The sequence below is a fragment of the Cebus imitator genome, unplaced genomic scaffold (assembly GCF_001604975.1).
Source record: "Cebus imitator isolate Cc_AM_T3 unplaced genomic scaffold, Cebus_imitator-1.0 Scaffold170, whole genome shotgun sequence".
NCBI classification, from domain to species: Eukaryota; Metazoa; Chordata; class Mammalia; order Primates; family Cebidae; genus Cebus; species Cebus imitator.
Genome location: NW_016107485.1, coordinates 3,720,177 through 3,746,424, shown reverse-complemented (window position 1 = coordinate 3,746,424; position 26,248 = coordinate 3,720,177). Strand labels below are relative to the sequence as shown.

Genomic DNA, 26,248 nt, shown 5'->3' with positions numbered 1-26,248 from the left:
CTAGTTAAAATCTACAGCTAAGGAATGTTACAGCCAGTACAAAAAGGAGATGCTGCATCCACTAGTAACTCCCTAGAAATCCACTGGCCGATCTCCCAGATGTGTGAAGAAAACCTGTGGACAATGTCTTCATATTTCATCCTTATTTTATAAAGAAGTTGATGTCCACTCCCTCTTGTATTCTCAGGTTCTGGTACAGAGCCTTACAAATAGTAGGTACTCAGACAGGCAGCTGATAGGTAGGTAAATGATCACAGAAACCACGTTTCCCTAAAGGCACTTGCTGAGTCCAACAAATTCCAACTTCCATTTTGATGGTGAAGGAACAGAAATTACCTTCATAGAAGGTGGGAAGTCTAACACGAGATGTTCCTTACAATAAAGGGAAATCTAACAGCTATGCGGTGAGAATGAATTGGAAATAAACCAACTCTTATGAGGAATTTAACTCTGGGATAACTTACGTATTCTAGAGAACTTTAAGCCATGACCTTAATCGACTTAACCTGTGTGTTAAGGTTAAGGTACACCAGGCACTTGGCAGAAATAAAAAGCAGGTTCTTGTATTATTCATACAAATAATTCTCCAAGTATCACAACCACCACATAGTCAAAGATAATCAGGCACACAAGGAAATACACTACCAAGAGCACAAACTGGCGGAGATATCAAATTAACAAAAAATCATATCTAACATTTGTTATTGTTTATCAATATGTGTGGAAATGAGGAAATGCACCTCTCTACTTCTTCATAATAGAAATTAGAATATGTTTGGAGCTAAAAGACAGTGAAAATACTACATACCAAAACTTGTGGTAAAATGGTACAGTCACTTTGGAAAACAGTTTGGCAGTTCCTCAACAAGGTAAACATAAGAGTTACCATATGGCTCAGCAATTCCGCTCCTAGGTATATGCCCAAGAGAAGTGAAAGACATTCACAATAACCAGATCGTGTAAACAACACCAATGTTCACCAGCTGATGAATGGATAAACAAAATGTGATATATCCATACAATGGATATTATTTTGCCACAAAAAGAATGTAAGCTATATGCTGAGTTAAAGAAGTCAAACACAAAAAGCTACGTACTATGTAATTCCATTTATATGAAATAGCCAAAGTAGGCAGATTCATGGAAACAGACAGTAAATTAGTGGTAGCTGGGAGCTTGGAGGAGGGGGGCATGGGGAGCAGCTACAGATGGGGATAAGGTGCCTTTTTGTGATGGTGAAAATGTTCTGGAATTGGATAATGGTGATGGCTGTGCAACCTTGTGAATACACTAGAAATCACTGAATTACACACTTTATAAAGGTAAATTTTATGGTATGTGCATTACATATCAACTTTAAAACCTTTATGGAATGCAGCTATGCATTTAAGCTATTTATAATCTTAAATGTATATTTAAATAATTATTACCAGTTTACTGGTGAGAATACTCTCTAGTTTACTTAATATTATTTCTTTTTTGGACAGGGTCTCACTCTGTCACCCAGGCTGGAGTGCAGTGGTGTGATTACAGCTCACTGCCACCTCTGCATCCCAGGCCCAAGCAACCCACCTGTCTCATCCTCTGGAGTAGCTGGGACCACAGGCACATGCCACCACACCCAGGTAATCTTCTATTTTTTTGTAGAGACACAGTCTAGCTATGTTGCCCAGGCTGGTCTCGAACTCCTAGGCTTAAGTGATCCTCCCACCTTAGCCTCCTAAAGTGGTCAGATTACAGGCATGAACCACCATGCCCAGCCTAATATTCTTACTAGTAAGAATTCTACACTAGTTTGGTTACTATTTTAATAGTAAAGATATAGCTGAAAATCTCTGTAAGAAACATTAACTTATAAAACTATAGGAAAATTTAAAAGAACGAAGTAAAATTCTAGAAATAAAAAATATAATAACCTAATTAAAACTTGATGGGATGATTTGATAATGGACTAGACACAGCTGAAGAGAGAAGTAATTAACTGGAAGGTAAGTTGGATAATCATTATCTTTGATCATGTAGTAAGTATGTTCACCCTAAGTGTTGAGAAGTGTCAAAATGTCTGCAACTTACCTTCAGATAGTTCGGTAAAACATGTCTCTCTATATAATGCATATATAAACATGTTTAGCAACAGAGGGAGATAAAGTGAACACAGCAAAATGTTAACAATTGGTGAATCTATGTAAAGGGCATGTATTCAATGTAAAACTGTACAACCTTCGTTTCCAAACACCACACACTATTGTTTAATTCCTACTTGGGTGATGGGTTATTCTCAGTTTCCTTCACTGGCTCTTCAACTTTTTCTTAATCTCTTTGTTATAATGGCACAGGGCTCGGGCCTCCAACTTTCTCCATGATCACGCTTAGTCCGTTGATCATTTCATTTTGTCTTATAGTTTTAAATAACCACCAAATTCCTAACTGCCTGCCTCCATCCCAATCTAGACTACCTCGAAATCTCAGCTTTCACATCCAGGTGCCTACTTGGCTGTCTAACACATAGTTGAAATTAAAATATCTAAAAATGAATGTCTCTAAATGTTCTCTACCTATAGCCTTCCTCATCTCAGTTGATGGCAATGTCATCTTGAATTTCAGCTGCTCAGTCCAATACTTTGAATCTGTCACTGACTCTTCTTCCTCTTACATATTTTGTCCAATCCATTAGTGAATGCCTGAACTAATAACTTCTCACTCACCCTCACTATGCCCACCCAGCTTTGAGCCGCCATCAGCTCTCATCTGAAGACCTGCAACAGCTTACCTGCCCCACCTCATGTTCTTGTACCACTTCCCCTGCCAAAGCCAGAGCAATCATTTAGAATCAGAGTCACGTATTATTTTGTATCCTAGACCCCTATCCTAATTTTTATTTCACAGGGTAGAAGCCAAAATCTCTAACAATGGTTTTTAAGAACCTATGCCATCTGTCACCTTTGCTCCATGACCTTGATCTCCATCTGCTCTCCCCTTTGCTCACTTCACTCCAGACACACCAGCCTTCTCGACATTCTTCAACCATGCCAAATTCCTCCAGCTTTAAGGTCTTTTCACTGACAATTCCCTTTATCTCCTAATTCAGTCTGCATGATGAAAACCAGTTTCAATTAGTCTGGGAGCAGGACCCTGGCCTTAGTGTATTTTTAAAATGTTTCGTATGTCTTCAAAATAATCAGGACCATTTTTGCCGTGAGTGAGTTGGTAATTGTTGAAACTGAGTGATGGGCACATGGACCCATTACACTATTCTCCCAGACAAATATAAAATGAAAGGATACCTGCTGTGGCGATTCCAGTGTGTAGCAGGGTTGGGTATCACTGGCCTGTAATCCCCAAACAGGATTGTTTTGCCCATAAATAACTGAGACATTCCTATTTGAAAGGCTGTCTTAATGAATTTAAAAGATACACATAAGATGAAAAATGTCAAATTTATTTTCTGAAATAGAATAAAAAGTATGCATTTGAATTCACTTTGCAATATACATTGACAATAAAAACACTTGTTTCATGTCCTGCTTGTTTCCATTTAACTCCCAACACTGGCATCTGGAAGAAAGAAGATTTCTGGCCCTTGGTTTGCAGAACCTAAAACTCGCAAAAGAACATGTGAAATGTATACCCCAAACTTGATTCTCCTGGGTCACCTTGGAGGCTTAACAAGCTCCATATAGTTGCAAGATAAGGAGCTTCTTCCTGTCTCCTCAGCCAAACGCTCTTGAATAGTCGTTTACAGTTTGAGGTCTTACCACAATTTTCACTAATGCTTAACCCAATTAAGATACAGAGCATGAAAGAATGAAATTCTCTTATGTTTCAAATGAACTAATATCTAAATCTGAAATTATTAAAGGTGATATCTTTCCCTTTTAAAAAATCACCCAAATGAAATTATTGGTTTGAAAGATACTTGTGAATAAACCTGAAAAGGAAAAATTAAACAATCCCCCTTTTTGCCCCAGTAATATGAATGTATACAATGTTAACTTAAGTCTTGGGGAAGTGGAACCACATGAGTTCCACCAAAAATAGATACTGCAACGATTAGATTTGATCTGCACTCCCCTCAGAAGACTGGGGGACCTGTGAAGACTGGCTCATTTGTGAACTATTCAAACTCATGCTCATCAGATGGCTGTTGATGACACTAAGTTCTTGGATCACTGTGCTCAGATCTTCATGTAATCTAGCTAACGCACTTTTTACCTCCCTTAGAAGAACACTAATGGAATTCTTTGCTTCAAGTTCCCTGGAGAAGTCTTTGGTTGACTGAAAACCAGAACAGGACAGAGGGATGAACTGGTCTACATTTTGGGTGGAAAACTCTCCCCAGTGACTACGAGAAATATGGTCTACATTCCTGGTAGAAAACCCTCCCCAGTTACTACTAGAAATATAGTCTGCATTTGGGGTGGAAAACTCTCCCCGGTGACTACTAGAAATAGGACTTATATTCTTTTTAGCAAAATCAGAGTTGTTTGGACGAATTCCCAGTAGATTGAGGTTATCATTTTCCCCTGCATCAGGAGACACTGGGCCCCTAGAAGCAAAGGAGTGATGCAGCTTGGCCGACTTGTCTTTATCTTTAAAGGAGGCAGAAGACATCTGTTGATGTGACAAAGTCCAGAAGGAAGGTCTGGCCAGAATCGGGGATAAGAGATGAGCTGACTTCTCCGGAGAGGCTAAATCAGGAGATGACATGGATAAAGGAGAAAAGGTAGATGCTTCCTCAGAGGGAGTTGAGACTAAAATGAGAGAAAAAGATGTATGCAACATACAAATGAGAGTAATAGCTGAAATAATTTTATAATGTAAAAGCCTATCTGGAAGGGCTCAACATAAATAAACTGCTTAGAATTTTAAATGTTAACTATTCATAATTAGCTTAAAAAAACCCAAAGCAGGAAACTAAGAAAATCTACAGATGTATTATATATCAATAATACCATGGAAATGAAGCTAAAATAGAATTATCAATATTCATCTTGACTCATCTTGACTCAAACCCTGCCCAACATATTTTTACACTAAACTTAATCAGAGAGAGCAGAAAAGTATTAAACCCCATTCTAGAGACTGCCAACATTTTAAGTTGGTATTTAAAGTAGAAAGTGTGAGAAAACTGTAACAGATTCCTTCAACTTTTAAATTTTTTTCCTGCAGAGATTATTATGGCAAAATGAAACTACCCAACTACAAATATTCAAAAGTTAGTGAAATAAATATTTGTCTCTCTGTAGTGAAATATAATCCAGACTGAAGTCCAATCCATCTGAGCTCTAGAACACTTTGGCAAATGTATATCATTTTTTTTTTTTCTCGCCGAGAAACTAAAAGTAAAGTAAAAAGCATTGTAAATCTTTTTTTGTTTCATAAAATTACAGATTTCGTAAAGTTTTTGCTTCCTTTCAGGCAAAATCATATTAAATCTCCCACACTTCATTCTAAATCATTATTTCCCAAACTGTTCTGAGAAACACAGTGTTCCTTCAGATGTTAGAAGATGTTTTGTAAAAACAGGCTTCGTCGTCAATAAAACTGGGCAATTGCATGCTGTACCTCCAGAAGGAAGTTAACAATGTCCATCAGTGCATTTAAAGTTCTGAGAAATCTTTGGTAATTTATTCAAGTGTTTCCCAAGCTTTCTTAAACATGTAACTTTTTTTCTTCTTCTTGGAGTATCTGTTGACATTCACTTATGATATGTGATACAAATTGGTAGAATTCAGTTCTAAACTTTTTGCAACTAACTCTGAACTTGCTACTTAAAAAAAGAAATTCATTGTAAGTCACAGAAGAGGGAAATTGATGCTTACTAATGAGAACACATGGCTTATTTTTCTACTATTTTATTTTGCTTTACATATTCATGTCCTTTCTAAACTAAATTGGACCTCCTGTAAAAACTATGGCCAGGGCAGGCAGTTTCTATTTTTTTGCTTCAAAGTTTTCCATGGCTTATCCCCAGTTCTCAGGAAAAATTCCAATCACAAAACTTTTTTGGGGATGAAATATATTCTCAGCTGATGCAACAGCAGGGACATGAAAAGGAAAGCAGGAACTTCATCAGCACATGGTCAAGAAAAGCCAAGAACAGTTAGGAATCTAGGTCAGGCTAATCGAGACATTCTATCTTTGGATTAACAAGATGGAAAGATGGTAGTGGGCATGCTAACGACGACAGCCACGAGAAGAAAACGTTTTGAGAACTTGCATGTCTGAAAATGTCTGTACTCTACTTTTAGGCTTAATGATAGTTTGGTTAAAGAATTCTAGGTCAGAAATCATTCTTTCGGAAGTTTGAAGGCCACATTTCACTGTTTTCTTGGTTCTAGTATCGCTGCTCAGGGGTTGGAGCCACTTGAATTCTTATCCATTGCATAGAGCCTGTTTTTTCTCTGAAGCATCACAGAATTTCTTTTGTTTCAGAGGATTTGGAAGCTTCTCAGTGATGTGCCCTGAAGTGAGACTATTTTCACTCACTGAGGTCAACTCAGTCAGGCAACCTATTTCCTTCAGCCCCAGAAAATTTCCCTAATGATTGCATCACGTCTTTTCTCCTCTGTGTTTTCTCTGTTGTCTCTTTCAGAACCCTTCCTGTCAGAAGTTAGATCTCCTGAACTGGTCCTGTAATCTTCCCGCTCTTCTTCCCCATTTTCCCTACCTTTGTCTTTTTGCTTTACTTCCATGTAGATTTTGTCGATGTTAGCGTTCAGTCCTCTCATTGATGTCTTATATTTCTGCTATTATATTTTTAAATTTCCAAGAGCTTTTTTCATTTTCAGAAATTCTTTTTGTAACATCTTATTCTTGTTTCATATACTGTATTCTCTTATTTCTTTGAGGATAATAATGATAAACTTTAAAAAATTTTTCCTTTCCCTTCATAGTGTATGTTTCCTCAAAATTGTTTTCCTTTGTTTTTGTTTCAATGTTTCATATTAGAAGTTTTGTTCAGATGTTTGGCACTCCTTCTGTCTGCCTATGTTTAAGAGTGGAGGGTTAAAAAGTTGAACTTTGAGTGTGTATACGCACTTGCCAACTTTGAGCTTTAGTGAATAGTCATTTTTTGGGGGAACCACTAATGTCAATATCGTTAGTTCTTTCCTCTAGGCCAGCCAGTTGGGTTCCAGGAGAACAGCTGTCCTATCTCCTACCCAGAGGGTAAAGGTCTAGCTACCAGGGCGCTGGGAGGCCAGCAGGGGGAGGGGGCTGCAGCATTCAGCATTTGGTTTACATATCATCACTTAATCCTGTAGCTTTGGTGACAGTACCCACGCTTGTAATTCTACCTAGCATCTCTAATTTAGAGACCTTCCATCTGCCCTCTCGAGAAAACAAATCTTCAGACTCTGCCACTGGGTGCAGAGGTAGGTGGGTATTCACAGTAACAGTTCACCTGTTTAGCAAAGTGGACAAGTCTAAGGACTTAACTACTTTTCAAATCCCTGTTTTCTTTTTCTTTTTTAGAGAGAGGACCTTGCTCTGTCACTCAGACTGGAGTGCAGTGGTGTGATCATGACTCACTGCAGCCTCAACCTGGCTCAAGCGATCCTTCCGCCTCAGCCTTCCTATAGCTGAGGCTACAGGTGTGGGCCACCAATCCCTGACTCTTTAATTTTTTATAGAAAACGGGTCTTGCCACATTGGCCAGGCTGGTCTCAAACTCCTGGCCTCAAGCCATCCTCGTGCCTCAGCCTCCCAAAGCTGGGATTACCTCTGTGAGCCACTGTGCCTGGCCCCCTCAATTAGTTCTTGTTTAATTCTCTTTGTTTGGCATAAGATGGAGTAGGTTTTATAACTCCATTTTAAAATACAAGACGAAGGAATCTGAAAGAGGCTAAAAATCTTTCCCAAGACCACAAGGCTTGCTAGAAAAGGGCAAAGATGGGATTCAAATTCAAGTTTCTCTGATGTCAAAGAATACGATCTTAATCATAATTCTATACTTCCACACAATTCTATTACATTAGAATTATTTTTACTGTGTTAATAGAATTGCATTAAATTTTGAGTACAAAATTTAGAAGGCAGGTAACCAGGACAGTGAGGGGACTTGACATCTTATCTATAAGAAATGGTTGATGGATATGCTAGTCTTTACCCAAAGAGATGGTAGAAGGATAAGAAGCTATATCTAATTATTTGAAGACAATCAGAAAACCTTAATAATAATACCTTCCATTACTCATAGTTTCCATGATCTAGAACTGGGATCAACAGGTAAAACTTACAGAAAACAGATTTTAGCTCAATAAAGTACTTCCTCATTGTCATAGTTCTCCACACATGAAAAGGGCCATGGTGAGTGATGCTCAGAGCTCACGCACAGCCTGAATAACCATTTGGTAGGGATATTTGAGGCAAGATCTGTGCATCACTTTACAGAACTATCTATTCTTGGTGAGATTCTAGGACCCGGCCTGGCACGGTGGCTCACATCTATAATCCCAGCACTTTGAGAGGTCGAGTGGGAGGATGGCTTGGGCCCAGGAACGTGAAACCAGCCTGGACAACATGATGAAAACACTTCTTTACAAAAAGCATAAAAATCAGTTGGGCATGGTGGTGTGTACCTTTGGTCCCAGCTACTTGGGAGGCTGAAGTGGGAGGATCACCTGAGCCTGGGAGTTTGAGGATGCAGTGAACCGTGGTCATGCTAGGGAGGGGAATCCAACCTGGGTAAAAGGGTGGGACCCTGTTTCCAAAAAAGATTCTAGGACTCAAAACAGATCCGTTAAAGTACTAAGAAAATACTCTAGAAATCAAATTTGAGTTCCCTCTAGTGAGAAAGAATGATATAATAAGAAACATTTTCAGTAGGCCAAGAGGAAAATAATATTTGAGTCAAATATTAATGTCATGCTATCTTATGTAAAGATATGCAGTTATGTTAGTCACATATATACGCTGTGGCTGAAAAACCTGATGCCAGTAGTTCTCAAAATGTGACCACAGTAGCGTCATCTGGGGATTTGCCAGTAACGAAGTTCTTGGGTCCCAGATCTACTAAATTAGAAACTGGGGGGTCGGGCCCAGAAGACGATGTTGTAACACGCTGCAGGTGCTTCTGAGGCATGCTGAAGTTTGAGACCCACTGCTTCCTACTATTTAGCCACCTTTCTTTTGCCTTATGACTACAACTGCTGACGAAATCGCTTATCATTGTTTACAGCTTTGCAGCTTTGATTCATAGGCTACATGATGCTTTTGCTTATAAAAAGACACTTCATCTGTAATTGCCGCATACCAGTTTACTTTTGTTTTCAAACACTCCACAGCTGTACACACACTTCAAGCTGCTCTTCAGGGTGCATCCCCACTGCCCATTTAGTTCTCCTGCCCAGGTTCACTACAGAAGTTATTTGGGTCTCTTGTTAACATTCACACGGTCTACTCAGCAGAGCTGAAATAAGCTACAATAAATTGCTGTATTTTAAAATCTCATTGCGTGATATACGCACAGCAATTAATGTTGGGCTTGCTTGAAGACAGCACTGTAAAATTATTCCAAATGCTGATGTGTTCACTTTATTATACTAATAAATAATATGGACCAGTTAATCGTGGTATTAAAACTTTCCATTTTAAAAGCGTTTAGAACTGTGTTGCAAAAATAAAATGACAAATTTCTAGAAATAATTAAAAGCTCTGAGTTAGAAATACAAATCTTTCTGTAAGCAAGAGGTCTTTGGTCAACTAAACACTTTAAATAGTTCACTGTAAAACAGAGAAGTTTTTGTCATTCTCCAATTCACCTCTTTCAGTCCTCCTAGCTGATACTCAGTGGCTGACAAGTTAACTATACACAAATTAAAATACTGTGATTTTGTTCCATGGTTAAAAATGTAACACAGAGTGGTCCTGTCCTTGGGACCACTGATAGGTTGGCTGGGCACAGGAGAGGCAACCATGCCTCCTACAGAGTTACACTGGCTGAGCAGAGTTATCCAGGGATGGTACCAGGTTGACCTCACACCCCTCAGTGAGGGCGTCGATACTGCCTGTGGTCTGCAAGCCAACGTGTGCGAGCAGACACCTGGTTGATGTCTGTGTGCTCCTGGACCAGGACCAGTGCCTCTTCCTGTGAGGAGGATTCCCAGAGGGGATTCACAATGCCCTCCACTTGACATTCTGGTAGTTACCAGAAGGCCAGCTTCGGAGAAAGGTACCAAGAAACTGATAATGCTTCCTTGAACTGGCGTCTGTATTTGCTTCATCAGTTTCTCTCATAGCGAATATTCTGGTGTTCCTATAGATCAGGTTTTGCTGATTTGGGAAAATAAAGTCTATGGCTCAACTAGGAATACTGTTCATATTATTGAGAAAATGCTTCTGTTAGAACCTTGTTGAAGGCACAATTTTGAGTTGATCCGGTTCTTGAAGTCTGTAGACTTTGATCACTGTGGATCTATTGTTCCACCTTTTGCTGATATTTTGTATGTGGCAAATGCTGAGGAAGGCAGTAATCTCAGATTTCAAAACAGTGTATGGAAAAGTGAAGAGAAAATGGAATGTGTCCATCCTTTGCGCCTAGTTTGGGATCCACTGTCATCTGCTCTAAGACATAACGAGCCAGTGAAAAATGACCTGCCTGTAAATGAAGGTGCAATTAAAAAAATAGTTGCCCTTGAAGATGAGCTAATTTTCACTCTCGGATTGCTGCAATTGTGGAAATGCAGGAACTGAAAACTATAAATTCTAGCTCCTTTGGCTTGAATGATGGGCCCATTAGTTTAAGACAAATGCCATCATCAGGGGCTCTTCAGCTGAGTGGGGAGCCAGATCAGTTTCCAAGTTCAGTGCTTTCTTCTCCTCTTTCACCACCACTTCCTCCTCAGTTTTCTTCTCTCCGTCTTCCATGTTTTCTTCCCATACAACTAGGATATAATAATATTTGTGACTCAGATAATCCAGCTACCGAAATGAACAAATAGCACCCAGGTGCCAGTATAGTCATCATTCCAAAAGCCACAGAAATAAAGATGTTCCAAACATGCTGGATGTTCTAGAGGACATAAATAAAGTTAAGCTTTGTGCAACCGAACAGTCACCTGGTGGCAGACCCATTCATAAGAGGAAAGGAAAAATTCACATTGGGATTCGGTGTCTTTAACATCTCATGCACTTACACAGAAATTTGCATTTCAAGAAGATGATTCATTTGAGAAAATAGATCTTAGGAGCCTTCTCCATTTTCTTATCCAGAAACTTCAGTGTTTGGACATCATATTTCTCAGTCAGAAGGACAGTGAAGTGAGGAGGAACTGATAAACACAAAGGCTGTTGACTAAGGTATCGGGAACAAAAGCTGTGTCTACACTTAGAAGGAGAGACTGCAGAAATATGTCGCCTGTCATCCACTGCATTTCAAAGGATCTTCTCTTCTGTCAAATGAAGTTAAACAAAGTCTGCACACTGCAATGTATTAGTGGAGAGGTCTGAAGAACCTTGACTCATAAGAAGACTTGTATCTGGTTTTGGAAGATCAGGCAATTAACCGGCTACTGATGATAATTAGATGTATGGATTTTTTTTTCTTGTATGTTAATATCATTGAAAGCTGAATACACACTTTGAATAATTTTTCTAAGCAATTACGACTTCCTAAGAAGTCATAGGCTTAAAAACCTTTGAATCTTTTTTTTGTTTGTTTATTTTGTTTTGGAGACAGAGTCTTGCTCTGTCACCAAGGCTGGAGTGCACTGGTGGGATCTCGGCTCACTGCAACCTCCTCCTCCTGGGTTCATGCAATTCTGCCTCAGCCTCTAGAGTAGCTGGGACTATAGGTGCATGCTGCCAACCCCAGCTAATTTTTTGTATTTTTAGTAGAGATGGGGTTTCACCGTGTTGCCCAGGCTGGTCTCAAACTCCTGAGCTTAGGCAATCTGCCTGCCTTGACCTCCCAAAATGCTAGGATTACAGGCATGAGCCACTGTGCCCGGCCAAATCTTTTGAAAATTGGGACTGCTCAGGTTTACTTGGCCTCTGGCAATTTGGAGATTTTCAAAGAGGATAAAATTAAACTTTTTTCCTAAGATAGTCATAGTTTGAATCACATAGTTTGAGTCTTCTAAAACTTCTTGCTGAGATAATAAATTATTTGTAGAAATTGATTTGGCTGTTAAATGTTAAAAGTTTTAAAGAATCTTGACAAGTTTTGCCCCATGCTTGCTATGTAAATGTGTATGCCTGTCATTTTCTTTCATTTGTTCTTTATACTCTGTTCCTTTGTAGAGTGTGTAATACATGAGCCTTGAAAAAATAAAAACGTAACATTTTACACAAATGTCTGTAGCAGAATTATTTGTAATTTCCAAAAAGTATATCTATTTCTCTCTCTCTTCTATAGAAATGTTTCCCTCTTCTATATATAGAGAGAGAAATAGATATACTTTTTGGTATACTATATAATATTTCTATCTAATCTATATATCTATATCTTGTTACAATGGGATTAAGAATGAAAAGGAATGAAGTACAACATGGATGAATCTTGAAAATATGCTAAGTGAAATAAGCCAAACACAAAAGGCCACATATTGCATGATTCCATTTATATGAAATGTCTAGAATAGGCAAATACATAGAGACAGCAAGATCTGTGGCTGACGGGAATTAGAAGAAAGGAGAAATGGGGAGTGACTGCTAATGAGCATAGGATTTTTAGCAGGTGATGAAAGTGTTTCTGAATTAGTGGTGATGGTTGCACAACACTGAGAATATACTAAAAGCTACTAAATCATACTTTAAAAGGATGTATTTTATGGTATATTAGATCTCAATTTTTTAAAAGTGTAACATTTGGAAATTTTATGTCATTATAAATATGCTACATAAAATAATAGATTTAAGAAACTTCTTAATTGCTTATGCTAAATTTTTATTGGGAAAATTGGATTAAAGAATTATCTCACTTATAAAGTACACACTTGGTTCACTAAGTTTTGAAAATCAAAAAAGGTGTGGTTTTTGGCCTGTGAAACAGCAGGCAGGAGCTATATACTGGAAGATTTGCTGGGGCTGCCTCCCTGGAGGGGTGAGGAAGGCTGCCTTCAACTCTACTCTGCGTGGTGCTTCTGAGCCAGCCTGACCAGTAACTCAGGCTTTGCCAAGACACTTTGCAGAACTGTTTTCTACCATTTTCCTCAGCTTCTGCCTTTGAAGTCTTTTATAGACGAGAAGGAAATGTGCATGATTAATGGGTCATGTGTGTGCATCTGTGTCAAGTTTGGTTTCTTTCACTATTAAAGGTGAACTGAAAAACAGTGATCTAGAACAAGTACCGGTGAAGGTCATGGTAAAAAGCCAATTAGATTGGAAAAAAGGATGAAGCCAGTGACAATGTCTACCTCTATCCAATATGAGAAAGTGAAGAACACTGATTTTTTTCCTCCAAAATAATTAGCCAAGTATCCAGTGTAGCTGAACACACTTACTATAACTGTGGCTTATGAGAATACAATGAAGGCTGTCTGCTACCATTTCTAGCTTCTAAGAATCTGCTAGCTGCTTCCCCCTTTTTGGTGTACATGATCAAATATCTAATCACTTAAAAAAACAGCTTGAGCTACAGATAAATAACTTAAAATTTAAACTGAGGGGAAGAAATGAGCTCTTCTAGGAACAGAGTCATTTAGTATCAAAAGATCAAATAAGGTTGCAGCAGCAAATATGTCCCTCTCATTTGGTACCAATATTAAGGTGTATTAGGTGGCTGCCTTAGCTTTCCTGAGAGTTGAGATCCACTAAAATATGCGCATGCAAGAATTTTTAAATTTTCCTAACTCATTATCTCCAAAGACTTTATAAAGCCAGACCTGGACCCTTCATATAAACCAATACTTCTTAAAACTGGAACATAGACACTGTCTTCTCTCTTCTCCATCACCCTGAGGGACGCCAGTGTCCATGGCGATTAGCTATCCATTCTGGCCTCATCGTTTCTTGAGTTCCTCACAATGACCTTCAGCCATTGCTCTGAGTAGTGCCTAGGACATGTCATCCCTCAGGACTGCCCTCCTCTGAAACCTGTTTTCCAGAAGTACTTTTTTTCTCCCTTACTTCCAGCTCTCCCATTCTTTCTAACATACTGAAACTTTGACCTCATTGAGAGAACAGATGCAACGAAATCCTATTTTCTCCCACTCTATTAAGCCTGCCTGGCTTTGCCTCCTTTCTAACCAGTCTAGATGCCCATTATCCACCCCTTCAGCCACTGTCTTACCACTTCCTTGCTGCCATGTATTCTGCCTTACCTGCTAGCTTCTAATGAAATCAGCAAACCATTTTTGTAAAGGACTAGATAGCAAATATTTTGGGCTTTGTGGGACATATAGTCTCCGTGGCAACTATTCCACTCTGCCAGTTGCAGCACAAAAGCAGCAAATTAGCATGGTTGTATTCTAATAAAACTTTATTTACCAAACAGGCAGTGAGCCAGATTTGGCCCAGGGGCTGTGGTTTGCCACCCACTGCCCTAATCCTATTTCGATGTAAATATCCACCATTTCATCCCTGTGCCAGGCTGCTCCATCCCACTGGAGAAAAGCCGAGGGCTGCACACACTAGGGTGGTACCGAGCACCGCTCTCCAGGGTCTTAGTAGCTCCTCCTCCCATTCTCTACTGTGTCTGTTCTAAACTTAACAATTCTCTTCACAGTCCCTCTGCTACTCCAAATCCCTCAGCTTTGGCAGGTGATCTCTGATGAGTATTGAAGCCAGTACTTACAGTGTGTGGCACACAAAGGATCAATACGTCTTGTTTGTTAAGAGCAACAAACCACATGTGACACATCCTTTCTCCTCCCTCCTTACAGGCCCTCCAGATGGGGTGAGTCTTTCTTTGTGGATTCTTGACTCTAATTCACCTCTCTCAGATCATGATCCACCTAAGACTCCTGGCTACCTCCCTCTACCTCATCCTCTGCGGTCTAACTTCTCTCACCTGGTTTCCTACAACAGCCTTTGAAGTTTCCTCACCTCCAGTTTTACCTGCCAGCTCAACATAACACACTCCTAAAACAAGGTGTGTAAGGTCATTAGCCTTGCTTAAGAGCTTTAGTGACCTGCACTGTCTTCAAATTAAAGTCCGGATTTCTTAACCTGGCACACATGGCTCCTATCATCTGTCTGGCTTAGTTTTCCAGGGTTTTCTTCTACCGCCTCTTCATGCACACTTTCCCGTTCCGCTTTACTAAGCTGCCTTTAGTTCACTTATTAAATATTGAATACGGACTATGTGCAAGCTACTGTCTTTGGTGCTAGGGATGCAATAACAAACAGGGCAGACCTGGTCTCTTCTCTCATGAAGATGACATTTCAGGTGGGAAGAAACGGTGATACACTAAACAACTTAGTACATATGCAGTCAACTGGAATGACAGTGTGATGAGGATCATTACAGGGAACTGAGATAGCATACAGTTAGGGGGATTTGAAATACCCTAGGAGGTCAGGAAATCTTAAGTGATATTTGAGCTGACCTCTGAAGGATGAGTAGGAGTGAACTAGGGGAAGGGGTGGGCCTGGGAGTGTTCTGGTCAGAGGGAACAACCATGGTGAAGCAAAATGGTTAATCTGACAAATTGAGGCAATATCAGGCTGGTAAGAGAGGCAGAAGCTAGGCTGCCCAGGGCTTTAGGAGCACGGTGATGAGTCCACAGGTTAAGTCGGGGAGGACTACTGATCAAACCACTCTGGTTGCTTGGCAGAAAATAAACCGGAGCTCCGCGGAATCTCTTTGCTTGGTTACAACTCTGTATTATTCCTTTGCTTGGAATGCCCTTTCTGGAAGCATAGGGATTTACTTGTTCCTGAGAATAAAAAATTCCTGGGTGCTTTTGGAAACAACTAGAGAGGATTTTGAGGGTTGGGGGGGACTAAGTTTCTACAGTTCTACAGGGGGAATTAAAAGTATGTACACTTGAAAAATCATAGTAAATTTTATGTTACACTTACCCTATTACCAGGTCCCACTCTAAGCACTTTGCATTTGTAAATTTGTTAAATCCCAGCAATAGCTCAGTGTGGCAGTTCCATCCTTATCTTTGTCCTGTAGGTGAAGATACTGACCCGCAGGAGGTCAGGGGTCTCACCTAAGGTTGCACATTTAGTGGCTGGGCTGGGATTGTGGTCCCAGGCAGTCTCACTCCAGAGCCTGTGCTATCAGCAACTGTGCTATTCATCCAAGTAGGAGCCTAACTTACTTTATGGTGAGGTTTAAAGGGACATTGGATTTATTCTGCAATCTCCCTCTAGGACTGGGAGCTTTGCCATCATCTCCTATCAGGCTCATGCTGCCTCTTCTGAGGAACTAGGCACCTTTCAAATTGTGCCCCTCGGTCATGGACCCAAGACACTTCGAACCAATTCTGAAATAATTTGGTCTTATCAACAGAGAAATACTGAATTTCACCCTATTAAGAATTTGTTAAATGTTGTTAAACCTACGTCTGTCTGTCTCTGTCTGTCTCTCTCTCTCTCTCACACACACCACATATATACACACACACATACATACATGCATACACACACACACACACACACATTTTTTCAGACAGAATCTCGCTCTGTTGCCCAGGCTGAAGTGTAGTGGCATGATCTGGGCTTACAACAACCTCTGCCTCCCAGGTTCAAGAAATTCTCCTGCCTCAGCTTCCTGAGTAGCTGGAATTACAGGTACATCAGCACGCCTGGCTAATATTTTTTAGTAGACATAAGGTTTCACCATATTGGCCAGGCTGGTCTTGAATTACTGACCTCAAGCGATCCACCTGCCTCGGCCTCTCAAAGTGCTGAGATTATAGGTGTGAGCCACCGTGCCTGGCCACACACACACATATTTTAAAAAACCAATGTTAAAATATTATAATTAAGAATTTAATAAGCAATTAAATCAAGTTAAGTACCACAGCAATGATTGGAAGAAAATATTACTTATTATTCAAACAATCACCTTACCTGATGGTTAAGAAATTTCAATCAGAGGGTCAATATTTCAAATTTATAAAAGCCTCAAAGTATTTATAAAAACGATCCAAAATAGATGTACTATACAGACAATATCACACTATTTGATTACTATAGCTTTAAAATAAAATTTAAAAATAGGTAGTGGGAGTCCTCCAACTTTGTTCTTTTACTTTCAGGATTCTTTTCGCTATTCTAGATACTTTGTATTTCCATTTAAATGTAAGATTCAGCTTGTCAATTTCTACCAAAAAAAAAAAAAAAAAAGCCTTCTGGGACTGCATTGAATCTGCAAAGCTATTTGGAGAAAAATTACATCTTAACAATACTGAGTCTTCCAATCTATAAACATTGCATAACTTTTCAATTTAGTTTGGTCTTTAATTGCTCTCAGAAATGTTTCATAGTTTTCACTGCAGAGGTCTTATATGCCTTTTGTTAAGTATTTTGTTTTTTTGTAAATGCTACTGTAAATGATACTGTTTTAATTTCAATTTTCAATTGGTTATTATTGTTTGTTTTTTTGAGATAGTGTTTCACTCTGTTGCCCAGGCTGGAATGCAGTGGTACAATCATAGCTCACCACAGCTTTGAACTCCTGGGCTCAAGTGATCCTCCCACCTCGGCCTCCCAAGGAGCTGGGACCACAGGTGTGCACCATCATGCCAGGCTAATAAATAAATAAATAAAATTGAAAAGTTTTCGGCCAGGTGCAATGGCTTACACTTGCAATCCCAACACTTTGGGAGGCTGAGGAGGGTGGATCACTTGAAGTCAGGAGTTCAAGACCAGCCTGGTCAACATGATGAAACCCTGTCTCTACTGAAAATACAAAACTTAGCTGGGCATGGTGGCACACACCTGTAATCCCAGCTACTCGGGAGGCTGAGGCAGGAGAATTGCTTGAATCCAGGAGGTGGAGGTTGCAGTGAGCCGAGATCACCCCTACTTCACTCCAACTTGGGTGACAAAGCAAGACTCCATCAATCAATCAATCAATCAGTCAATTTAAAAACAGGAACAGCGATCTCCCTATGTTGCTGATATGGTTTGACTCAGTGTCCCCACCCAAATCTCATCTCTAATTGTAATCCCCACGTGTCAAGAGAGGGAGATGATTGGATCATGGGGGTGGTTTCCCCCATGCTGATCTCATGATAGTGAATGAATTCTCACGAGATCTGATGATTTTATGAGTGTTTGACAGTTCCTCTTTCACACGCACTCTCTCCTGCCATCCTGTGAAAAAGGTGCATGCTTCTCCTTACACCATGATTCTAAGTTTCCTGAGGCTTCCCTAGCCATGCAGAACTGCGAGTCAATTAAAATTCTTTCCTTTATAAATTACCCAGTCCTGGTTATTTCTTTATAGCAGTGTGAAAATGGACTAATACAGTTGCCCAGGTTGGGACAATACATTTTTTATGCTAACTTTGTACCCTGAGATCTTGTTAAACTCACCTACTAGTAGCCTTTTTGATAGATTCTTTGAGATCTTCCACACACATAATCATATCATCTTTGAATAAAAACATTTTATTACTTCCTTTCCAATACATATGTCTTTTATTTCTTTTTCTCACCTAACTGCACTGCCTGGGACCTCTAATACGGTGTTGAAAAAAAGCGGTGACAGCAGACATTCTTTCTTTGTTGCTGATCTGAGTGGCAAAACATTCGGTCTTTTATCACTAATTATGTCAGCAGTCCATATTAGGGCTTTAAAAATTATTTATTTATTTTGGAGATAGGGTCTTGCTCTGTTTCCCAGGCTGGGATGCAGTGGGGCAATCATAGCTCTCTGCAGCCTCAAAATCCTGAGCTCAAGCGATCTTCCTACCTCAGCCTCCAGAAAAGCTGGCATTATAGGTGCATGCCACCATTCCTGGCTAATGTTTTAAATTTTTTGTAGAGACAGAATTTTGCCATGTTGACCAGTCTGATCTTGAACTCCTGGCCTCAACTGATCCTCCTGCCTTGGCCTCCCAAAGTGCTGGGATTACAGGTGTGAGCCACCACATCTGGCCTACAAAATAGACCCTTTAAAAAAATATACCCTTTATTCAGCTTGAGGGAACTTCCCTCTTATTCATAGTTTGCTTAATTTTTTAAAAAAACGTAAATGAATGTAGAATTTTGCCAAATGCTTTTCTGCATGAATCAAGACAAGTATATCATTTTCATCTTATTCTGTTAATATGGTAGATTACAGTTACATATTTTCAAATGTCAAACCAACCTTACAATTCCGGGAAAAATTCTACTTGGTCATGATGTATTATTCTTTTTATATGTTGTTGGATTTGATTTGATAATGTTTTATTTAGGATTTCTACATTTGTGTAAATCTTTGAAGAATATTGGTCTATAATTTTCTTGTAATGTCTTTGTCAGATTTTGGCATTTGACTATGATAGCCTCATAAAATGAGTTGGGTAGTCCTTCTTCCACTTTCTGAAAAAATTGGCATATGATTTTCATTACCTCTTTCTTAGAATTCGCTAGTAAGACTATAGGGAACTAAAGTTTCTCTGTGATGTGTTTCTGAGAGGAAGGGGAGGGAAAGGGGGAGAGAGAGAGTGTGTGAGTGTGAGTGTGTGAGTGTGAGTGTGTGCATCTTTTTTCCCCAGCTTATTTGACAAACACAAAGGTCTTCTCAGGTCTGTTTTAGCCAGTTGTCTTACCCATTTCAACTAAGCCATCAAATCTGTTGCCGTAGCGTTGTTCATAATAGGCTCTCACAATCTTTTGGTATCTATAGGATTTTTAGTTATACACTACCTTTAATTCTTAGAATTGGTAATTTGTAATTATCTTTTTTTGATCAGATTTAATAGGGGTTTATAAATGTTAACTTTTTAAAGAGCCACCTTTCATCTGTTTCTATTTCATTTATTCCTATTTTTTGTTGTTTACTTTTACTAACTTTAAGTCTAATTTGTTCCTTTTTTCCAAGCATCTTAAGTTAGCCCCATATATCACTGATTTTTAAGGCGTTCTTCATTTCTTATATAAGCATTTAAAGCTATAATTTTCCCTCTAGCTATTTCCTGCTAGTTTTGCTGTATCTCACATTTTTTATTTTCATTATGATTGATTGAAATATTTCCTCATTTCTCTTCAGATTTCTTCATTGACTCATAGATTATTTAGAAATGCATTGCTAAATTACTAAATATTTGGAGTTATTCTATGAATTTCATTGTTATCAATTTCTAATTTAATTCTACTGTGACCAGAGACCATGCTTTTTCAAGATTTCGATCTTTTGAAATTTCTTGTTACTTTTTGTTTTCATACCACACTTTATTTTAAAATAATTTTTGTTTTTATGACGCAGTATATGTTCTTTCTTGGTGAATGTTCATTTTGCACTTGAAAAAGAATGTTTAAAAAAACAGAAAAAGAATGTATTCTGCACTGGTTGGATGTTGTGATTTAGAGATTTCAAGTAAGTTAAGGTTTTTGAATAGTTATTCATATTTTCCACATACTTATGGATTTTTATGCCTAGTTCTATCAATTGCTGAGAATAATAAAATCTCAAATTATGACTGTGGATTTGTGTAATTTCTCCCTATAATTCTGTCAGTTTTTGCTTCGTGTATTTTTGAAGTTCTTTTATTAGGTACATACACACTTTTAGTTGCCATATATCCCTTTTTTGGTTGCTATATATCCCTCCTGCGCTGGCCTATGTATCAATATGAAATGCCCTCTTTAGTAATAATCTTTGTCTTGAAGTCAGTTTTGTCTGATATTAATATAGCCACTCTCACCTTATGCTGCTTGCACAGTACATATTTTGAATGGTTTTACTTCTAATCAATTTACGTCTTTGTATTTAAAGCACTTCCCTAATAGATAGCATGTAGTTGAGTCTTGCTTTTCTATCCAATCTAAAGTCTCTTCCTTTTAATTGGAAAGTTTATTCCACTCCCGTTTAATGTAATTATTGAAATGGTTGGATTTAGGTCTTCTATTTTGCTATCTGCCATCTGTTGCTGTCCCTCTTTTCCTTTCTTCTTTTGTGTTGATTGAATATATTTTTAGTATTCCATATTAATTCCTCAGCAGGGCTTTGGCCATTCCACTTTCCTTTTTACAAGTGTAATTAAATATGCATGCTTAACCTACCATGGGTTAATTATAGTTAATATTGTACTATTTTATGTAAAATATAGAAATCTTTCAGTGGTATAATTCCATGAACTTTCCATTTTTGGTGCTATATTGTAATATATATCTACATATGTTTCAAGTCCCAAAACATAGTATAAGTTTTGCTTTAAATAGTTACATGTACTTTTTAATCGGAAGAAAAAACACACATAGTATTTTATATTTATCCACATATTTACCATTTCCAACGTTCATCATTCTTTTCCGTAGATTCAAGTAACTAGTGTAATTTCTCATTAGGCTGAAAATATTCCTTCAGTCTTTCTTGTAGTATGGATTTCCTGACGATTAGTTTTTATTCACTTGAATCAAGTCCTGTTTTCGTCTCAATTTTTTTGGTTCTGCTAGATACAGAGTTCTGGGTTAATACGTTTTGCCTTTTAACACTTACAAGATGACTTTTCATTGTCTTGTGATATACACTGCTTATGATAAAAAATCAGGTGTCATTCATATTCTTGGTCCTCTGCATGTAATATGATAATGTTTCTTGCTGCCTTCAAGATTTTATCTCTGGAATTCAGCTGTCCAACTATAATGCATCCAGACATGTTTATAAAATTTAATTCTGTTTGAAATTCTTTGAGCATTTTGGATCTGAAAGTTTATTTCTTTCACACATTTGGGAAGGTTTGGGCATTATCTCTTCAAATAATTTTTTTCTGACCCTCTGTCTTTTCCTCACCTTTTGGAACTCCAATTACATCAGTGTCAGAGTGCTTGACACTGTCTCACAAGACTGAGTCTGTTTCTTTTTCATTAATCTTTTTCTTTCCATTTTCAGATTAGATTATTTCTATCGATCTATTTTCAAATTCACTTGCTCTTTCTTTCATTTTTAATCTTCTGCTAATCCCTTCCAGTAAAATTTTCACTTCAATTTTTTTATCTTTCAGCTCCACAACTTCCATTTAATTTCTTTTTACAGTTATTTGTCTGCTGAGATGCTCCTTTCTATTCATTCATTGAGCGTACTTTAAGTTCTTAAATGGATTTATAATAACTGCTTTTAAAAATCTGTCTGGTAATTGCAACATATGGGTCATCTAAGGGTCAGTTTCTACTGACTCTTAATATCTTCATATGGCTTATATCTTCCTATTTCTTCACATGCCTAGTGATTTTTAAAATTTTATACTGGACATTTGGATGATACATTGTAAAGTGTCTGGATTCTGTGATACTCCTCTAAAGAGTGCTGAATTTTGTTCTGGTTGGAAGATAACTTGCCTGGCCTCTTCAAACTGTCAGCCTTCCAGTAAACAGAAACTGAAGTCTCATCTCAGTTCTTTTGGCTTCCAGTAGGATTTTTTTTTTTTTCTGGTCAGACTCACTGAGGTCCCCCTATATGTATAGTTTAGTCGTCAGTCAAGAATTTGGGAAGAGTTTATGCACAAATAATGAGGTTTGCCCCTTCTGAGTCTCCTTCTCTTTTAGGATTTCCCACTTCCCTGCCACACTAAACTCTCTTTTGTCACTCCAGGATATAAGGACTGAGAAGTACCCTCAGAATCTTAATTTCAGCTACTGTATTCTTCAGCTCTACAATTTTCGTTTGATTTTTTTTTTTTTTTTTTTTGACACAGGATCTCACTCTGTCACCCAGGCTAAAGTGTAGTGGCATGATAATGGCTCACTGTAGCCTCAACTTCCTGGGCTCAAGTGATCCTCCTGCCTCAGCCTCCAGGGTTGCTAGAACTATAAGCACATGCCACCACATCTGGCTTTTAAAATTTTTTTTATTTTATTTTTTTTGTGGAGATGGACTCTCCCTATGTTGCCCAGGCTTACCTTGAACTCCTAGCCTCCAAGCAATCTCCCCGCCTTAGCCTCCCAAAGTGCCGGGATTATAAGCATGAGCCACTGTGCCCAGTCCGTTTGATTTTTAAAATAGATACTAGTATTCTGATGAAATTTTTCATCTTTCTTGTCTTCTTGATCATATTAATATTAACCATAATTTTAAAGTACCTATTTTATACATTCAGAATCTAGATTACTGTGGTCTGTTTCCATTGTCTACTTTTCTCCTATATTTCTGGCCATTTTTTCATTTCCTAGTATGCCTGGTAACTTTTTGTTGAAAGCCAAAATATTTTATGAAAAATTTTAAGAACTCTCAAGAAAGGATTTAATTGTCTTCTAGAAGGCAGACGGAATACAAATCAATCACTTTGCTCTAGGCGAAATGGGTTTTATTAATAGTATTTGTGAGGGCTGTTCAACTTCTGGTTTGTCCTTATTCCTAGAGTATAGTTCTGAGTATAGTTCTATATAGCCTATCAGGGGTCCCAGTGGAAAGCCTGGAGTGATCACCACGGATCCTGCGATTTACCACATCCTGAACTCTGACATTTGTTTCCTTGTCTGCTTAGCTCACTGACCTCTTATAAGCTGCTTCCCATTTAGTTTCTTGGCATCTTGTCCTGAACGCATGTAGCTTAGCAGTAAGCAAATGTTTCAGTAAGAAATGACAGAAAGACTTTCCCACCCTCTTGAATACGGGCCCTTCAAGTCCCTCACACTTTGAAAACCCCAAACTCCTACCTGTCTCCCGAGCTCAGTGAGACTGTGGAAAGCCCAGACCTCTGATTTCTCTTCAGCTTCTATTATGTTGCTCTGAGAATAAGCAGAAGACTCAAGGGGGGAAAACTAAGGTGAATGAGGGACTCATCTCAATTGTCTTCCCCCTGGGATCTTAACCTTACTATGTTTTTTCTACTTGGTTGTTTGATGATGACTTTAAACCAGCTTTTAATAATTTCCCACATTTAATAATTATTTTTGATAGTAGAATTAGACCAGTTCTATCTAATACAAGCAGACACAAAATTTCTCCATGTTAACCAGTTTTCGAGGAACTTCTTGCTAAATTTTAAGCGTGCCTGGTACACTCACAGTGATCAAAAAATATTTTCAATGATCATTTTGTGGTATTCATGAAAGAAGCGAACCAAAAGTATCAACTTCCCAGGAGACAGCCATGAACATAATCCATCAGAGCCGTCATAACCAGTACTAACTGGTTTCCACATCAACAGTCTCAAAAGAAAAGTAATTGGTTGATAAAACAGAGAATCAGTTTTACTACCTTTACGCTATTCAATATCAAAAAATTCTTGAAAGAGCACAAAGGAAAATCTTTTATTACTCATTGACCTTACTAATACCAATATAAATGTCTTTAGCTTCAACATGGTAGCTTCCATTATTTATAGTTATATGTACTTTTAATCTGGGTTTGAGTCAACTTAAAAGATTCACATTAAAATCTTTGTATTGGCCAGACACAGTGGCTCATACCTGTGATCCCAGACCTTTGGGAGGCTGAGTCAGGAAGATCACTTGAGGCCAGAAGTTCAAGACCAACCTGGGCAACATAGCAAAACCCAACCTCTACCAAAAAAAAAATGATAAATTAAAAATAAAATTAGCCAAGTGTGGTGGCATGCACCTGTAGTCCTAGCTACTTGGAAGGCTGAGGGGCCGAAGCAATGCTTGAACCCAGGAGTTCAAAGCTACAGTGAGCCATGATTGCATTGATTGTAACAGAGCAAGAACCAGTCTCTAATAAAAAGAAATAAATTTAAAAAGCTTTCTATTTATCTGAGTTGGTTAGCACTATTATACATAAGAACCAATAAAACTACTATTTAGTCATGAACAAAAAATTATTCTTTCACTAGTTAACTTTAAAGAAGAAAGCATAATTATGTAATGGAGGATTTAGTAACTGACAGCCAATAACCTGCAACCTCAACTGGCTTTATCCTTTATCACCCAGTCTACACAATATTGCACTCGTGATGTTTTATAAAGATATAAAAAAGGACAAGATCCCCTACCCCTTTTGTGCGGTCAGTACACAGCCCTTTTTAAAAGGGCACACATGCACAAGTGTATATGCGGAGATGTGTGTATACACCAATATACATACGAACCAACTCTTTTTCATATAATCTCTTAATAAGTAACCTACATGTCCAATAGAAAGCACTTATTTCATGCTAGTTCCTTCTAATTTGGCCTGCACCAAAATTGCTCAGAAGTTATGGTAATATGTTCAACCAAGGACTCAGAACATACGGTGATGAATTATCTATTAGCCCTTTACTAAAAGGGGTACTTTCCCAACTGAGAAGTATCTGTATAACATGTACATTTTAATATCACTGATGAGAGTGAAAGGAGGGAAACAAACAAGGAGACAGAAAGCAGAGAAAAGTAAAATAATGCTTCAAAAGAGGTTTTTGGTTTTGTGTTTTGTTTTTTTTTGGTAGACTCACCCTGTGTGGTTGTCTTGAAAATTTTATCATCCATCTGAATAATACTGTCTTGTGCTGGTTTCTGATAGGCCTTGTTGATTACAGTCTCCTTCACTGGGTCAAATATTTTGAATGAAGAAGAGAGATAGAGTGTTTCTACAGAGGCCTGGTTATGGAAAGTAGAATCTGGCTGTGGTATCCTTAAGTTGGGGCTGATAAACTCCTCTTTACTTGACGACCAATATGCTGGTAAAATTGTCAATGTTTTAAGACCTTCTGCAGCTGATTGCTTTTCTAAAGGTGTTTCCAAGAGGTTTTCTGTTACAGTATTTGTAAGGGTACCATCTGATCTCTTGTCCAAACTCACATCTGTCTGCAGAGATGGACTATTTCCTGAGAGAGTAGGCACAGCATCTATAATATCACAAATGAGAACTATAATCAAAAAATAAAACTGAAAATATTCTATTTCAGATCTGTTGCAATTTTAATAAATAGGATTTCTTAATGTCATAACAGAATTCTTTCCTATTTAGCCCTCTGCTTTCTTACTATGCTTCTATATTCTGCCTATTTAAAGTACACCCAGGCTATAATTGACGACTTAGTCATTTTGGTAGCTGCCTTCTCCCTCTCTCCTCACTGAAGCACAAAGCAAGGAAAGCTTCAAATAACTTGTCTTTAAATATTTCTCCCTTCACCCACTTATCTGTCGCTGAAACCACCATATTTTTAGTACTTTCCAAGTTTCATCTTTTTTACAAGATAAACTAGGGAAAATATGCTACATCATACTGGTCTGTCCCTACAGAACCCTTAGCTAC

At 38.3% G+C, this 26,248-nt stretch overlaps 1 protein-coding gene and 1 pseudogene across 1 annotated transcript in view; one reads left to right on the top strand and one right to left on the bottom strand.

Moving 5' to 3' along the window:
* Positions 1-4,050: 4,050 nt before the first annotated feature.
* Positions 4,051-26,248, bottom strand: part of ENTHD1 (ENTH domain containing 1) — a 119,897-nt gene continuing 97,699 nt past the window's right edge. The window contains exons 5-7 of the mRNA XM_037744292.1: positions 25,446-25,838; positions 4,455-4,751; positions 4,051-4,358 (exon numbers count right to left, since the gene is read on the bottom strand). Coding sequence (XP_037600220.1) covers positions 4,051-4,358; positions 4,455-4,751; positions 25,446-25,838 — 998 coding nt within the window. The remainder of the gene's footprint in view (positions 4,359-4,454; positions 4,752-25,445; positions 25,839-26,248) is intronic.
* LOC108315228 lies at positions 10,321-22,656 on the top strand (annotated as a pseudogene).